At 60.4% G+C, this 15,702-nt stretch overlaps 2 protein-coding genes across 5 annotated transcripts in view; both read right to left on the bottom strand.

Moving 5' to 3' along the window:
• MYO15B (myosin XVB) overlaps positions 1 to 2,210 on the bottom strand; it is a 29,019-nt gene extending 26,809 nt beyond the window's left edge. The window contains 1 exon segment of the mRNA XM_041726856.1: positions 139 to 2,210. Within this exon segment, the coding sequence (XP_041582790.1) occupies positions 139 to 2,210 (2,072 nt within the window).
• A 4,497-nt stretch (positions 2,211 to 6,707) lies between these two features.
• Positions 6,708 to 15,702, bottom strand: part of LLGL2 (LLGL scribble cell polarity complex component 2) — a 33,354-nt gene continuing 24,359 nt past the window's right edge. For 3 of the 4 annotated variants that reach the window (XM_041726517.1, XM_041726518.1, XM_041726520.1), the window contains exons 8-26: positions 15,435 to 15,567; positions 14,743 to 14,797; positions 13,822 to 13,976; positions 12,378 to 12,595; positions 12,238 to 12,305; positions 11,938 to 12,091; positions 11,744 to 11,848; positions 11,068 to 11,360; positions 10,813 to 10,963; positions 10,332 to 10,482; positions 9,597 to 9,713; positions 9,309 to 9,475; positions 8,635 to 8,899; positions 8,283 to 8,436; positions 7,987 to 8,015; positions 7,698 to 7,745; positions 7,460 to 7,502; positions 7,273 to 7,334; positions 6,708 to 7,066 (exon numbers count right to left, since the gene is read on the bottom strand). In XM_041726517.1, the coding sequence (XP_041582451.1) occupies positions 7,059 to 7,066; positions 7,273 to 7,334; positions 7,460 to 7,502; positions 7,698 to 7,745; positions 7,987 to 8,015; positions 8,283 to 8,436; positions 8,635 to 8,899; positions 9,309 to 9,475; positions 9,597 to 9,713; positions 10,332 to 10,482; positions 10,813 to 10,963; positions 11,068 to 11,360; positions 11,744 to 11,848; positions 11,938 to 12,091; positions 12,238 to 12,305; positions 12,378 to 12,595; positions 13,822 to 13,976; positions 14,743 to 14,797; positions 15,435 to 15,567 (2,376 nt within the window). In that variant the 3' untranslated portion in view covers positions 6,708 to 7,058. The remainder of the gene's footprint in view (positions 7,067 to 7,272; positions 7,335 to 7,459; positions 7,503 to 7,697; positions 7,746 to 7,986; positions 8,016 to 8,282; positions 8,437 to 8,634; positions 8,900 to 9,308; positions 9,476 to 9,596; positions 9,714 to 10,331; positions 10,483 to 10,812; positions 10,964 to 11,067; positions 11,361 to 11,743; positions 11,849 to 11,937; positions 12,092 to 12,237; positions 12,306 to 12,377; positions 12,596 to 13,821; positions 13,977 to 14,742; positions 14,798 to 15,434; positions 15,568 to 15,702) is intronic. The other variant, XM_041726521.1, reaches the window with a different exon arrangement.

Raw genomic sequence — 15,702 nt, 5'->3', positions numbered from 1 at the left:
CAGGGGCTCCTGATTTTCACCCCTCTCCTGCCCCTTCCAGCCAGAGGACCTCTGGTAAGGTACAATCCCTTCTACGGACACAATTTCTAAAAAGGGTGGGATAGGAGGAGCTGTGGGACCCGGGCGCGTCCCGCTCACCGCAGCAGAGCCAGGTCCTCCGTGTCTTCCAGACCTTCCCCAGGGCTCCTGCCCTCAGCGTCCAGGGCGGGCGGCAGCTCCAGGCCGGGCCCCAGGCTCAGCTCCAGGTCCCTCTCCAGCGCTTCCTCCGTCTCGTCCTCGGGCTCCCACCGCTCCCTCGGGGACCCGCAGGGCCCGGGGCTCCTCTCCCACCGCACGCGGGTCTCCAAGGTGAGTCTGGGCAGCAGCGCGTCGGCGCCAAGCCCAGGGTCCTGGCGGGGTTCTGAGCTCTGGGCCCAGTGGACCCGGGCCTCGGCCCCCAAGGTCTCGGGCTCCGCCCCGCTGCTGGAGCCGCTCTCGTCGAGTGGGGGCTCGTCGTGGGCAGGAGGGCCGAGGAGAGACCCTCGGGGGGACCCGGCCCCACTTTGTCCACTCGCCCCGCGCCCCTCACTGTCTCCCGAGGCTCCTGCACGAGGCCGGACGTGCCCCTCCGCGGGTGGGGCGTCCGCGGACGCGTCCTCTGAGCTCCGGCTGCTCGACGCCCTCCCAGTCCTGTGGATCCTGGGGAACACGACGGCGAACTTGGGATCCGGAGTCCGGTCCTCGTCCTCCGAGGCGTCCCCGGGAGCCGGGCTCTTCGCAAGCTGCGGGGAGCTCGAGCCGCCGCTAGGGGGAGCCCTGGGCCGTCCCCCCAGGCCCGCTACGCCCGCCAGGCGCAGCACGAGACGGCGCCGCGGCCCCGCCCCCCGGCCCCCGCCCGCCCGCGGCCCCGCCCCCGCCCCCCGGCCCCCGCCCGCCTGCAGCCGCCGCCGCAGCCACCGCAGGAGACCCAGGGCGCGCACGACGCGCAGGAGCCGCTCCTTGAGGCCGGTGCAGCCGGGAGCCGCGGCCGCGGCCTGGGGAGCCGGGGCCGGCGGCGCTTTTGCGCGGAGCCTGCGGAGCGCCACGAGGGCGGCCAGCGGCGCTGGGCCCCGGGGCCCGTCTTCTCCTCCAGCCGCAGATTCGCCGTCGCCGGTCGCCTCTTGCACCTTCGCCACCACCTTTCCGACCTGGCGGCGCCGAGTCGCGGCGGCCGAGGCCTCGGCCCTTCCAGCCTCGGCGCCCTGCGGCTCAGCGTCGGGCGGCGCCTCGTTGTCTGTCGCGTCCCGGGGCAGCCTGCGGCCCCGAGAAGCCCGCGAGCTCCGGGGGGCGCGCGCGGGGCTGCCCTCGGGGGAGCTGGAGGCCGCGGCGTTTCCGCCCGGCTCAGTCTCTTCGGCTCCAGCGGCCCAGCTCGCCCACCTCGGGGCTGCCCGTGGGCCCCCTCCAGGCCCGGCCGCCTCCAGGCTCGACTCCGTGTCTGCCCCGGAATCCTCGCTCCCCTTCCTCCGTCCCACTCCCGACGACCCCTCCCGGCTCCGGGGCTCAGCGCTGTCCCCGTCGTCGCTGAGGAGCCCGTCGCTGCTGGCGCGCTCGCGGGGTCCCGGCGCCGGCTCCGACCCGGGTTGCGCGTCTCCCGAGCCCGAGCCCGAGCCCGAGTCCGCTTGCGCCGGCCCGGGCCGCAGCCCCGAGGCCCCGCTGCTCCGCCGGTCGCCGTCCCGGGCCTCGCGGGCTTCGCTGTCCGGGCAAGAGCTGCCCGCGGCTGCGCCCGACGCGCCCCCCCCGGGGCCCCGGGGCTCTCGGCCGCCCTGCCCAGCCGGGGGTCCCCGCCCTTTCCCCCTATTCCTGCGGCGGCCGAGTGCGCGGGTCCTGCCTTCTCCGGGGAGACGCTCCTCCTCCCGGCGCCCGCCTTGGCCGTCCGGGTGCCGGCGGCTGCCCTTGGACCCGGGCCCCCGCCGCCGCGCGCTGCCGGGTCTCCGCTGGGCCTCCTGGGCCTCCGCTGGCGCCGCAGCCCCGGGCGGGCCGCCGCCGCCTCCCTCCGCGGTGGGCTCCCGGCGGCCACCGGGGGCCCCGCGGCTCCCCGGGACCGACCTGGCCCTGCGGGCCTTGCCGCGACCCTGTCGGCGTTCCCGGCTGGGCGCGCCGTCTGCGCTGGCGGACCCCGAGCCCTGCTCCCCGGAGGATGGCGCCCCGGGTCCCTCCCGGCGCTGCGGCGCTTTGCCCTTGCTGCCCCCCATGGCGGGCTCCGTGAAGAGGGGCTTCCCGGGTCTCGTCCTCTCGCCCAAGATCCCGCAGCCCGGGCGCCTGAGCGGAGCCTGAGCGAGCGCTGCCCACTCCGGTTCTGCTCCGGGTGGACGCGCGCAGTCCACCCCCCGGGGGCTGCAGCCTTACCCGCGAGCATTAATAATGCAGGTGGCTGCGGGTCCTGACCCCCAGGCCGACAAAGGAAGGGAGGCGGCCCAGGAAAGAGGAGCCGCTGCAGCCGCAGACAAAGGCCAAGGACAGGGCAACCGTGCAGCCCGGTGTCGCTGCCGGCCGGGTCAGCCTGGCACCCCGCCCGCTGGGGACCCACACGCTCTGCTCTTGTCTTACTGCTTGCCCAGTGGGGGGGCGGGGTGGTGAGCCCTACTTCAAAGTTCCTGTCCGGAGCCTCATCCTGGGGGCTCAACAGATACCCACTCCTTCCTTAGTCCTCTTGGACCCGATACATAGCTAGTATTTCAGGGCTTAGTGTGTGCCAGGCACTGTTCTAAACACTTCACCATGGAGTCATTTAGTTCTTGAAAGCACACTAAGAGGTGGGTACCCTGAGGATTCCCATTTATGGCTCATGATGAGGCTTACAGCTGAGCGTCCCAGTAGGGTGATACGGGATGCGAACCCAAGCAGTGTGGCTCCCAGAGCCCTCTGGAGCAGAGGTGTGGGGGCCTACCACCAGCAGCAAACTTGACTTTCTTTGGCCCATTGCAATGGGGCCCACAAGCCCCTGGAGTGGCCAGAGAGCTCAGTGCCCCTCTCCAATCTCTTGCCTTCTTGGGACGCTCCAATCCTCCTGGTTGATCCAGGCCAGGGCTTGTAGCTCACTCAGCTCTGTGAGTGTGGCCAGCCCCGGTCCCTTCCCCAGCAGCCTTTCTTCTTTCTTTCTTTCTTTCTTTCTTTCTTTCTTTCTTTCTTTCTTTCTTTCTTCTTTCTTCTTTCTTTCTTTCTTTCTTTCTTTCTTTCTTTCTTTCTTTCTTTCTTTCTTTCTTTCTTTCTTTCTTTCTTTTCTTTTCTTTCTTTCTTTCTTTTCTTTCTTTCTTTTTCTTTCTTTCTTTTCTTTCTTTTCTTTCTTTCTTTAAGATTATTTATTTATTCATAGAGACACACAGAGAGAGGCAGAGACACAGGCAGAGGGAGAAGCAGGCACCATGCAGAGAGCCTGATGTGGGACTCGATCCAGGGTCTCCAGGATCATGCCCTGGGCTGCAGGTGGTGCTAAACCGCTGTGCCACCAGGGCTGCCCACCCTGGCAGCCTTTCATTCAGATCTCCCCAAACCCTAGGAAAGGGATAAGATCTCAGTTGTACAGATCGGGACAGCTCAGGATAAGTGGCTGAAGGCCATACAGCCGGTAACTAGGAATTGGGCACCAAACCCAGCTCCTTGACCATGACTACCTGCTATTCTGCTCCTCGGAGCTTCTGCTGGGAACTGGCTTTGGAACCAGGCAGCCTTGGTCCCTCCAGCCTGCCTCCTGGCTGTGTGACCTCAGGCAGCCTCCAGGGACCTCCCCCTACTTCTCCACCAAGCCCAGCTCTGGACTCTGGCTCCTATGTTCCCTCCTGATTCCTCCACCTGCTTTTCTTTTTTTTTTTTTTTTAAATTTTATTTATTTATGATAGTAACACAGAGAGAGAGAGAGGCAGAGACACAGGCAGAGGGAGAAGCAGGCTCCATGCACTGGGAGCCTGACGTGGGATTCGATCCCGGGTCTCCAGGATCGCGCCCTGGGCCAAAGGCAGGCACTAAACCGCTCCGCCACTCAGGGATCCCTACAGACTCTTTTAATCCTTACTATCTGTAGGGGAGGCTCTATGATTATGCTCTGTTTTATAGATGAGTAAAACCATAGCACAAGAGTGACATCATCTACCCAAGGTCACACTGTGGGTCACAGGCAAAATGACACAGTGTTTGGGGACTGGGTCTACCTGCCTGACTTCCAAGTCTAAGTAAGCACTAAGTGTCCCACCTGTCAGTGCCAAAGACCCTCAGATCCCAGTCTCCAGACCATGTGTCCAGCTGCCCTTGGAACACCAGCAAGGCCTTGGAGTCAGCAGTGATCTCTGTCACTCACTCACCTTCTCCATCTGGCAGAGGTCCTTGTCACCTCTACTCTTGGTACCCCCACCTGCTGCTACCATCACCCCTCCTTGGACAGAAGCTGCAAGGACCCCCAGCTTCGCTCTGTGCCAGCCCAGTTTCCATTAATCCACTTTCTAGACAGTGCCAAACCCTTCCATTTGTGCATGCCTATCAATAAAAATTGTTGATCTCATACTCCTGATAGGGGAAGGTTTTTCTAGAACTGAAATAGGTGAGCCACCGACAGTAGCTGATACTTCACAGCACAAAGTACTTAAGGCAAAGCTCAGCCTCAGTGAGCATGGATGTAAATCCATGTTCAGAGTGGATATTTTCAGGTGTGTGTGTGTGTGTGTGTGTGTGTGTGTGTGTGTGTGTGTGGCGCTGGGTGGCTTCTGTTCAGTGGAGCTGGATCATTGCTGTGGCTATGAGGCTCTCTGTGCCATGGAAGTGTTTGGGTCTGTTGTTTTCTGACATGTTGGTGCTTGTGTTATTACCATGGTCTTCAATTCTTGGTTTCTTTGGGAGGAAACTTTGTGTCACTTGTCCACTTGTGTGAGTTAATTTAGCTAACTGGACAAAAACAAGCAGGAAGCCCTTCTAAACCAGTAGTCAGAAAAGCACATGAGTCCCCATAGACTTTGTGCGTCTGTCCAGCTCTCTGGGGTGTCATGTTCTCACCCCCTCCTTGGCACCCACTTTAGGAGCATAACCCTCTGACCTCCAGACTGAGGACCCAGTGCCAACTCTATAAGGTGTAAACAGCAGAGTTTAATTTCTTTTATGATAAAAATAAAGATCCTGTGCAGGGAAGCGGTAACATGCTCTGTCTGGCTGGGTGTGTAGCAGTCCCCTCCTGTCTGTAACTCTGTCTCTGTATCTACCCAGAATCCCTTCTCCACTACTTCTGGGACCATGGTCTGGGCCCCTCTTCCTTTTGAGGGACTGTTCCTCCTCATTCCTTGTGGCTTTTGGGACTCAATAAGCGCCACCCCCACTTGCAAGAACAGGGGGCACTGGAGTGGCCCAAGTTAAACAGCTCAGAGACTTTTGAGCTGTACATGCTTGGCTGGAGGGTGCTGGGGAGGACGTTCCCACAGCACATCTATCCTGGGACCTGGACCTTGGCTCCTCCTCTGCCCTGTTCACCAATCCATGTCCTTTCTAACAGCCCCAGAGGTGGGCTCCTGTGCCACACAGCAGTGCCCCTGCCCTCGCCAGGCTCCAGGGTGGGGGGTCCCAATCTGGCCCCAGTCATGTGGTAGTCTTGTTTTCAGAACACTTCATGCCCACCCCCTTCAGTTTTTTTTTTTTTTTTTTAAGATTTTATTTATTCATGAGAGACACAGAGAGGCACAGACATAAGCAGAGGGAGAAGCAGGCTCCCTGTAAGGAGCCTGATGTAGGACTTGATCCCAGACCAGGAATCACGCCCTGAGCTTTGGGGCTCAACTGCTGAGCCACCCAGGCGTTCCCACCCCCTACCCCTGCCAGCTCTTGACTGACCAGCTTCCCAAGGCAAGCTGCTGGCTCCTCTGTCTTCTGTGGAGCACCCTCTCTGGTCATGTTCCTGCCCCAGCTTACTGTCACCCCCGGACTGCCTGCATCTTAAGACTTCTTGCCCTTGTTAGGATGGTGAGCCCCACAAGGCAGGGACCCCATGTGCCTGGCATATAGTAGATGCTCACCAAAGACAGGTAAATGAAGTAGAATCAAGTAGACCAACCCCCGGGGCAGCCTGGATGGCTCAGTGGTTTAGTGCCACCTTCAGCCCAGGGTGTGATCCTAGAGATCCAGGATCGAGTCCCACATCGGGCTCCCTGCATGGAGCCTGCTTCTCCCTCTGCCTATGTCTCTGCCTCTCTCTCTCTCTCTGTGTGTGTCTCTCATGAATAAATAATATATATATATATATATAAAAAGTAGACCCACCCCCCTGGTTTATAAGGACCAGAACAGCTATCTGATCCAGCTGTTCATCTGAGGGTAAGACCTTTCATCTCTGGGCACAGTCTCTGACCTCAGCAGCAGCTCCCAGCCCTTCCCTGAAGTCTGGAAGAAGGCAACAGGTCTGAAAATACGGTGCGTGTCTTCCCCTTCTAACAGCAAGGAAAGGCCAGTCAAACCCTTCTGCCTCGACCCAGGGATGCACAGTCATGCAGACTCGCGATGGTTAACTCTTGCCATTCATTCCCAAACACAGAAGTGTAGTGTCCAGATACAACCAAGCTCAGTTTGCTCTGACTCAAATGTCTTAAAAAAGAGATTCTCGGGAGTACTGGTCTCGTCCAGTAACTGTACCCCAGGGGCAGAGGCAAGGGACTGGCTAACCGTTGTTTCCGTAGAAAATTTCTGCATAATTAAAAGAATTAGTCATTGGACCAGTCTGGTGAAGAGGTAATGTGTTTATTAAAAATTATTTTTCCACCCAGAGGCAGTTAAAATTTATAATTTAAAACCCAGCCCACTACAAAAAGGGGAGGGAGTAAAAACTGTGCAACATTGACAAAAGAATCAACAGAGACAAGGCCCAGGAGGGGCAGCCCCGTGGCCCCGGGCCCCCGCCTCTCCCGAGGCCAAGAGCAGCAGCAGGAGGGTGGACATGGGGCTCCGTTCCAGCCCTGGGCATGGCCCGGTGTCCAGTCCTCCCTGGGGTGGGGGTGGGGTTTAGGGGAGGGCAGGGCCCCAGGGAGAGCCCTCAGTAGTGTGTGTTCACGGTGTAGCTTGGACTCACAACCTGTTCACTCCGCTGTGGAAGGAGATAGAACAATGACAACTCAGGAGTCTCTTGGGTGGGCCCAGAGGCCTCGGTCACCCACCCTGAGCCTAGACACACAGCTTTTCAGGACCCCCGGGGGCATATGTGGGCTCTTCCTCCTCCCCCCTCTCACCCCAGTCCAGCAGGCACGCCCTCCCAGTTGCCCCCAGCCCTGTAGCAGTGCCCAGAGCCCCTACCTCCCCCATTGCTGAGGCTGTACCCCACGGTCACTCGCTGAGAACGCCAATCGCCATAGCTCCTGAAGGGCAAAGACAGGGCAGTCACCATCCATGGGGACCACTGGGAGGCCAGACGAGGCCCATCATTTCCTGAGATCTCTTGGAGCCCCCGGACCCAGCCCTGCAGGCCCCAGCAGTAACTCACCCTCGGTCTCCCTCCAGCGTGCTCTGGATTTCCTTCAGGACCCCTGCAGGGTTGGGGAACAGAGGCGCTGTGAAGCCCACAGACGCTGAGCCGGACACGAATGCTTCGCCCCCTTTTACTGGCAGGGTGTTGGCAGGTCTGCCTCCCACAGGGTAATGGCCCTCAGTTCCACCCTGGCCTTCCAAGCCTCCCTTGGAACATCCCTCAAGCCAGCCCACCAACTCCTGCCCCAACTCACTCTCGTCATTGAGCAGGGCGTGCTCCATCACTGGACCAGGCCTTTTCTCTGAAAGGCAGAGGCTGAGTCAAGCGAGCCTTGGGGCCCCCTCGGCCCCAGCTCCCTCTTTACTGAAGTGGGAGTGCTGGAGCCCAGAGCTCAGGACTGGAGGGGATGCTGTTTCTACGCTTAGCCCGAACACATCTGCGGGCCTGGGGTTCCTTTCCTTCCCCTTCGGTCTGGGTCTGGGCCCAAGTCTCACACTGCCTCTGTCCCCCCACACCCCTGGCCACAGGGAAGCCTGTCTTACCCTCTCCATCACTCTGGCTCCCTGAGTTCCTGTGGGGAGAGAGATGGTGAGGACTGGAGTGAGGGGGGCAGCTAGGCTCCCCCCCCCCCCATTCCAGCTCAGAAAGCTCTGATCCCTTGAAGAATGAGGTCAACTGACCGGGCCCACCCTGAGCCAGAACCAAGCCCTGCCGGGGGATGGCAGCTTGCATGGGAGGGGCCTATGAAGGGGGGTAGTGAGCCAGAGCCAGGAGGGTGGGGAGCTCACAGGAGAGGGGGGTCTCAGCGAGGCACCCTCAGGCCACCCTTTTTACCAACCTGGCTCGGCCCAAGGCCTTCTCTGGGCCTGATCCGTTGCGGGGGCGGCTGTGGCTCTTGGCTTCTGCTGACTCCACCAGGCAGCGGGGCTCAACCAGCCACTTGGTGGAGAGAGAGAAGCGCTCAAACTCTGAGGGTGAGATCAAGTAGAAACCTGGGGGAAGGAGAGGCCTGGCAGGTGAGGCCAGCCTGCGGCTCCTGGGCCCGGCTGCCGACAGGACTTCCCTCCCAGGAGGAATGGGGGGCCGGGGCCTCCCTCCAAGTTCTCGGCTGAGGTCAGTCCAGCCTGGCCCTGGCTGCGACAGCCCTGGCCGTCATCGCTGCGGCCCCGCCACACCTGCCCGGTGCCCACCTTGGCCGTATTTGGTGAAGACGCAGGAGGCGATGCCACTGACGTCTTCCCGGCGGATGCAGCTGTACCGCACCTGGGGCTTGAGCAGGGGCAGCGAGACCACCTGCACGTCGCCCAGGTTGGTGAGGACGGCCAGGTGGTGCTCCCCGTAGTCCTCGGCTCGACAGCTGCTGAAGTGGGCCACGCTGACCCGCCGCACCCGCGAGCCCTCCAGAGCGGTCAGCTTCAGCTTCAGCTTGGCACTCACCTTGGGCAGCGTGAACACCTGAGGGCACAGGACAGCTTGAACCCTGGCCAGACCACAGCGCCCTGCCTCCCAGCAGATGCCCCTGCCCTGCCCTGATTCCCAGCAAAGTCTGCTCAAGCTCTTTGCCTCTCTCTGCCCAGTGCTCGGCCACGCAGCCACTGCACCTGGACTGCGAGGAGGCCTGGGCTACTTTTTTCCATGTCTGTGTTTCTGTCCCTCCTATGGACATGGGTCCTGCTTCAGTGTCCTCTGTGCTGCCCCGGGGCCCTGGACTCTACCCCTCTCCCTTTCTGTGCCTTGGTGACATCTCACATCAACTGCAGATCCAACTTCAAGTGGACCCCAGCCACTGTCATTGTGCCCAGGATCTGAGCTCCCCAGATGTCCCCCGGACTCCCCGAGGTTCCTGCCTCTACCCAAGCAACACCTTGAATTGCTCCTCTGACACCACAAGCAGCTGGTGGCTTCCCTGCATGTCGGGGCTCTTTGACAGGTCATGCGCCACCTCCAGGGGCTCAGGAAGGGGCACGCTATGTCCGTCCAGCACCAGGATGCCCACCACGGGTGCTCGGTGCATCAGCTGGATCTCCTTGGCTACAGGGCAAGAGGCAGATGGTGGGTGACAGTCAGGCGGGGGGCAAGGCCAGAGATACCACCCCAGCCTGAGCCTCAGCAGATGAGCACCCTCTGCTCTCCCCTACTGCCCAGCACTCACCCTGCTCTGCCCGCACGGGCTCGTCCATTCTCCGCTCGGCAGGGGGCACGCGCAGGGCAAAGGCGTAGACGGCACCCCCATTGGTGCCAGCCCACAGAGAGGGGCAGTGGCGGGAGCCTGCCAGGAGGCAAAGGTTTATATCTAACCCAAGGCTCTGGGGGTCAGGTGGAGCCAGGTGACCTGAGCTTGCATCCTGGCCTCGCCACTCACTACCTGGGTGACTCCGAGGTCAAGCCTGTTTCCTCCTCTGTAAGACAGAATGGCTGTGGATCCTACCTAACCCCCTGGGGTGTAGACAGAAGCCAGGAGGGCTGACAACCAAGGGCCCCAAGCACAGATGATCTCAAACCCAGGACAGCTCAACCCTCAAGACATAGCAGTGGATATCCCCATGACACCCTTGCCCTGGTGGGAGGCCAACAGGGGAGCTTCTGCAGGGCCCACTGGATGCCAGCACAGGCATTTTGCAGGGGCAGAAGCTGAGACCCAGGTTCAGGGACGTGTCTAAGGTAGCACTTCCAGAGAGTGGGGGAGCCCGAGTATGTAGCTGGGGCAAGCTCCCTTAGAGACCCAGGCAGGGGAAAGAAAGAAGCAGGCAGAGGATCTGGTCTCCCCATGCTCCCAAGCGGAAACCTCTCTTATGGTCCTTTTAGCCAGGCCAGGTGGCAGCCCCCAATATGACCTCAGGCCAAGGAGTGCTCTCCTGGGGCCCCCCACCTCAGGCTGGCCACTCACTGTCCCTCAGATAGGTGTCGGCGAAGTAGAGGGTCCGGACAAAGCCCGTGAAGGAGTCCTCTGCTGAGCGAGCTTCAATTTTCCGCTGCACGGGCGCCAGCTCCATATTCTGCACACCCACCCGCTCGGCCCTGGCGCTCCCCTCCTGCACCTGCAGTGGGTCGGGTGGGGCCTGAGTGGGAGGGGTACTCTGGCCTCCCCTTCCTGGGGATATCAGATTGCCCCACACCAATCCTTCCAGGAGATGATGACAGGCCACTGCCCATGCCACCACCTGTCCGATGACATTTACTGAAGACTTAAACCTTTACATTTGGGGAAGATGAGGCACAGGTCACTTGGCTGGTGGGCAGTGAGGCAGGACACAAAGCTACTTGGTGGGGCCCAGAGCCTGTCCTGGCAGCCAAAGCAGGTGGGGGATGGAGGCCCTAGTCTGGAGCCGCTGCTGGCTGCTCTGAGCTCTCCCCAGGCTCAGCCTCACCTCTCCAGGGGGACCAGCTGGTCGCCGCTTCCGGCTGGACACTCGGCTCCGACGAATCCGGCGGAAGGACTGGCGCAGGGATTTCTTTAGGGACTTCACTCGGGACAGCGGGCCCTCCAAAGCTAGCTGGTCACTAGGGTGCAGCGTGCATCTGGGGGGGCGCGCATCAGGGCATCAGTGCTGCCAGGGCCCAGGGGTCATCGCCCACTGGCAACCCTAGGTTCAGGCCTCGGCCACCCCGGGCACGCTGCTTACTTGACAAAGACTTGCCGCCGCTGCTGGTGGTCAAAGAGGCCAAAACCATGGCTTGTGCCGAAGGCCACAAGCCGCCACTCAGAGTGCAAGGCCAAGGAGGTGACCACAGCCGGGGGCTGGCACTGCACCAACACAAAGGGCTGGAAGCCAGGCTCGAAATGCACGGGCCCTGGGCGGGCACACAGGCGCTCGTGCCCCTTCCAGCGGTAGCCCTCCTGGTCCTGCAGCAGGTCGGCCTCCACCTGCTCCACAGCATGCTCTGCTTCCTCGTCATTCAGCTCCAGCACCAGCACCTGGGGGAGACAGCAGGTGGGCTGAGCAACCCCAGCACCAAGGGATAGCACAGGGACCCTGTGCGTGGACAGTAAAGGACCTGGGACCCATGCCAAGTCCCAGGGCCCAAGGAGAGCCAGAAGGCCTCTGCCCCACCCCTGGCCCTTGATCTTGGTTTTTCGAGGAGAAACAATCACCCCACAGGTCTGTCTCAGGGGACCAGGCAACCTCTATCCATTGGGAAAAGCCCAGAGCCCACAGGAGCAGGTGATGGTCTGGTGACACCATCAGTGGGTGCTCAGGAGATGGGCCCCTGTCCTTTCTGCTCTACAACCCCGGGCCGCTACCCAGTCACCTGACTATTCCTCCTAGCAGCCCCCCGCAGCCCAGCCCAGCCTGCTACCTGCCCCGCCGTGCCTGCCACAGCCAGGTAGCCACTGTATTTGCAGAGGAAAATCTTCTGGATGCCCAGCCTGGGATCATCACTGTAGGGGTCGAAGGAGCCCACCTGCCAACAGAGAGGAGGTCCATGGGGGGCTGTAAGTGCCAGACCCAGCCTGTCCTTGCTCACCCTAGTTTCCAGGCTCTTGGCCTTACCTTGCGGAGTGGGGGCCACTCATCCTCACCCTGGGCATTGAGGTTATCATTGGGGTCTGTGTCGGTGAGGAACACCCGGACCGTGCTCAGTTTGTACAGCAGTCGTAAGCAGACACCGGAGGCGTCCCAGAACCGCACTGTGCCATCCTCGTGCCTGTGGGCAGAGTCCACCTGCCAGTCATGAGAGATGCCAGGCCAGGGGTGCCCGAGAGGCCCCGGGCTGGCATGCACCCCTGTGGGCTCTGCTCCCACCCCGTGTATTCTACTCAGCGGAAGGAGAGTGCTGTGAGAGTCGCCTACCCTGTGAGCAGCAGGTCCCTCTGGGGAGGGTCTGGGGCCAGACTGGTGCCACCATCAATGGGCCACTCCTAAAGAATGAGACCAAGAAGTCCATGGGAGAGCTTGGCCCGAGGTGGGGCCAGGGCTGGTGCCGGACCTACCATGGTGGAGAAGTGTGTCTGCTGCTGGTTGCCCGCAGCAACGATCCGCTCCCACAGCTTCAGGGGGATGTTGGAGACGTGGTGGGAGCAGGTGATGGCGGAGCAGTGCAGGGAGGCCAGGTAGGGAGGCTGGACTGGCGGCCAACCAGTCGTCTGCAGGTCGATCACCACCAGCTCCTCCTCGGCCAGCACCACCAGGGCATAGGGGTTGTCAAAGGCTGGGGGGACAGACAGGCAGAGGGTCAGGGGCTGCAGGAGCCACAGTCTGCCCCAGCCCAGCCCTGCGGAATCTGAAGCCCTGAGGCTGCAGTCAGGGAACGTGCATCTTAAAAACAAACCCCAAATTCAGCAATAAAGAGAGAAAATTATACACCACGACCAAGCGAGATTTATCCCAGGCGGGTAAGGCTGCCTCAGCATGTGAAAAATCAGTTCATGGAACCCAGCACATCAATAGGCTAAAGAAAAGTACGTGATCATATCGATATAGGCAAAGTATTTAACAAAACCTAACACCGTTTATGATAAAGGAAAAAAACCCTCAATAAACTAGGAAGAGGAGAACTTTCTCAACTTGGTAAAGACCATGAAGAAGCCACAGCTTGTGTAACTTAACAGTGAGAAATGCGAAGCTTTCCCACTAAGATCAAGAATAAGGCAGGTGCCCCCTCTCTCTGCTTCCTTTAACAAGTCCTGGCTGATGCAGTAAGACAAGGAAATAAAAGGTTTAGATCAGGAAAGAAGAAAGAACACTGTCTTTGTTCACAGATGATGTGATCAGCTCTGCAGAAAACCTGAAAGTCGATCCTACTCCCAGCATCCTGCATCAGGTGTGAGGAGGGAAGGGGCTGAGACAGGAGGCAAAGTGGGTTTGGAGTCTCCCTCCAAGAGGCCTGTGGTGGTGAGGCTGGGAGAACATGGCCCAGCGTGTCCTGAGCAGGCCCAGCTCGTGTGGAGGGGAGGCCCGCCCTTCTGGAAATCTGCCAGGCCTCCTCTCCAGGTTTCGACATCAGCCCTTTCTGGTCTCGCCTGTCACCAATTTATGAGGCTGACTCAGGGCTTTGCTGTCCTGGCCAGGCTCCAGGAGGCTGGCTCAGAGCCGCCCACGGTGCACCCCCTGCCCCACCCCACAGATGGGAGGGCTTTCCGTGTCCAAGCCAAGACCTCCTTGCCTCAGCTGGGTGGCTGTGAAACCCAGATCAGCCCAGGTCTGCCCTCTTTGGGCGATGGCCTATCAGAGCTGGGCAAGGAAGAGAGAGCTCAGGGCTGGCGGGAGGTGTGGCCAGCAAAGAAGAAGCCACAGGCCGGCAGGGGGAGGACAAGGCACCAAGAGGGGTGCAGTGGGGCGGAGGGACTCAGGCAGTGGCAGGGCTGGGAACAGACTGGCGCATCCCCACAACTCCCCGAAGCCAGCCGTCCACACCCACTCCGGAAGCCCACCTACCTGCCGCAGGGTCCGCCTCAGTGAGGACCGTGAAGTCGATGATGCGGGAGGTGAAGTCAAAGGCCGTTTGCTGGCCGTCGTGGACCACCGAGATGCAGTGGCGGTCCCCATAGCTGGCCCGTGGCATGCCCCCCTGGAAGATGGTGAAGGGCAACCTGGCAGGCACAGGAGAGCCGGGGGGTGGGCTGGGGCTCCCATCAGAGAACCCCGGGGCTGAGCCAGCAGCTGGGACTTTCCTGTGACCAATGTGGCAGGACCCGGGAGGGAGGCCAGGCTCAGGGTGAGCACCAACTCAAGGCCCCTGGGAGGATGGGGTGGACTGCTCTCACTTCCTAACTGCGGTAACCCAGGAGAACCTGGGGGTGAGGTAGGGGCTCGCAGGCTGCGGTTCCTCGGCCTTGGCAGCTACTCCCCTGTGGTGCCCCCACCCGCTCCCACTGCTGCTTGTGAGTTGGGTCTCCCCATATGCTTCTGTTTGAAGAAACAGGTCTCCTGCTGCAACAAAGTTTGAAACCTGCTGACCACGGGGCACCTGGGTGGCTCAGTAGGTTAAGAGTCTGCCTTGGGCTTAGGTCATGATCCCAGGGTCCTGGGATCGAGCCCCGCATCGGGCTTTCTGCTCAGTGGGGACTCTGCTTCTCCCTCTCCCTCGGCCCCTCCCTACCCCTCGTTCTTGCTCTCTCTCTCTCTCAAATAAATAAAATATTAAAAAAGAGAAAGTACTCTGCTAATCTGAATCATCTCTCTGGGATGGTGGAGGGAAAGATCAAGAATGGTCACTTAGGAATTAGCCGTGACAGGTATGAATAGCCCGCTCGCCCTTCACTGGTGTCTAAGACACTGATGGACAGAAAGGCACTCACTCCCCAGACACCCCGGGAAGGCTGTAGCGTGGGGATAGGACAGAGCATGGATACCTACCCCTGCCTGGTGGTCAGCCAGAAGATTTTGGTAATAGCTTTGCAAGGAAAAGGACCTACAAGAAAAGGAACCAGATTGCAGAAGCTTTTTATAAAGAATCTGAGATTGAACTTTTGAGCATCTGCCTTCGGTTCAGGGCGTGGTCCCAGAGTCCCGGCATCGAGTCCCGCATCGGGCTCCTTGCATGAAGCCCTGCTTCTCCTGTCTCTGCCTCTCTGTGTCTCTCATGAATAAATAAATATTTTTTAAAAATAAATCAAGTAGGTCCCATACTGAAGCCCAACATGGGGCTTGAACTCACGACCCTGAGATCAAGACCTGAGCTAAGTTGTATGCATAACTGAGCCACCCAGGTGTCTCCCCAAAAAGGAAGCAGCTTGAAGGGGGCCTCCATTCCTGTGTCCACAGGGCACAGACCCCTCACACCCACACCTGCACAGCAGACCTATGCTCAGGAGTGCTGCTCTGAGCAGTCCCCGGAGATAGCCACGACCAGTGTCAAAACCTGCTGCATGGCTTTGGACAAAGCCTTTCACTTCTCGGGGCCCCAGTTTTGCTGCTAGGAGTCGGGCACCTACACCCAAATTTGGGAAAGACAAGACTGGGGACAGAGGACCTTGCTTTGCAAGCGAAAAGGTGGTTCCAAGCGACAGGGCAGGGCCAGGCCCCCACGAGGCAGGTGGAGAACTGACCGTAAGGCACACAGTTGCGCAGGGGTTCCGGTTGCTGGGCGTCGCTGGACACAGGCCACTGGCAGTAACTGCCGTCGGAATGGCAGCTGACAATCAGGCGGCCGTCCCGCTGCCAGCAGACATTCTCCAGTTGCTTCAGAGGAGGAGAGGCAGAGTGTGCAGGCTGGGATCAGGGTGCTGGTCCTATCAACCGCACCCCATGTCCCAGCACAGGGCTGTATGACATGGGAGCCTGGGAGAGCCCTGTGGCACCTGCCACACTCCCGGC

The sequence above is a fragment of the Vulpes lagopus genome, chromosome 12 (genome assembly GCF_018345385.1).
Source record: "Vulpes lagopus strain Blue_001 chromosome 12, ASM1834538v1, whole genome shotgun sequence".
Taxonomy (NCBI): domain Eukaryota; kingdom Metazoa; phylum Chordata; class Mammalia; order Carnivora; family Canidae; genus Vulpes; species Vulpes lagopus.
Note: the sequence above shows the minus strand (reverse complement) of the source record. Positions and strands in the feature narration are given on the sequence as shown.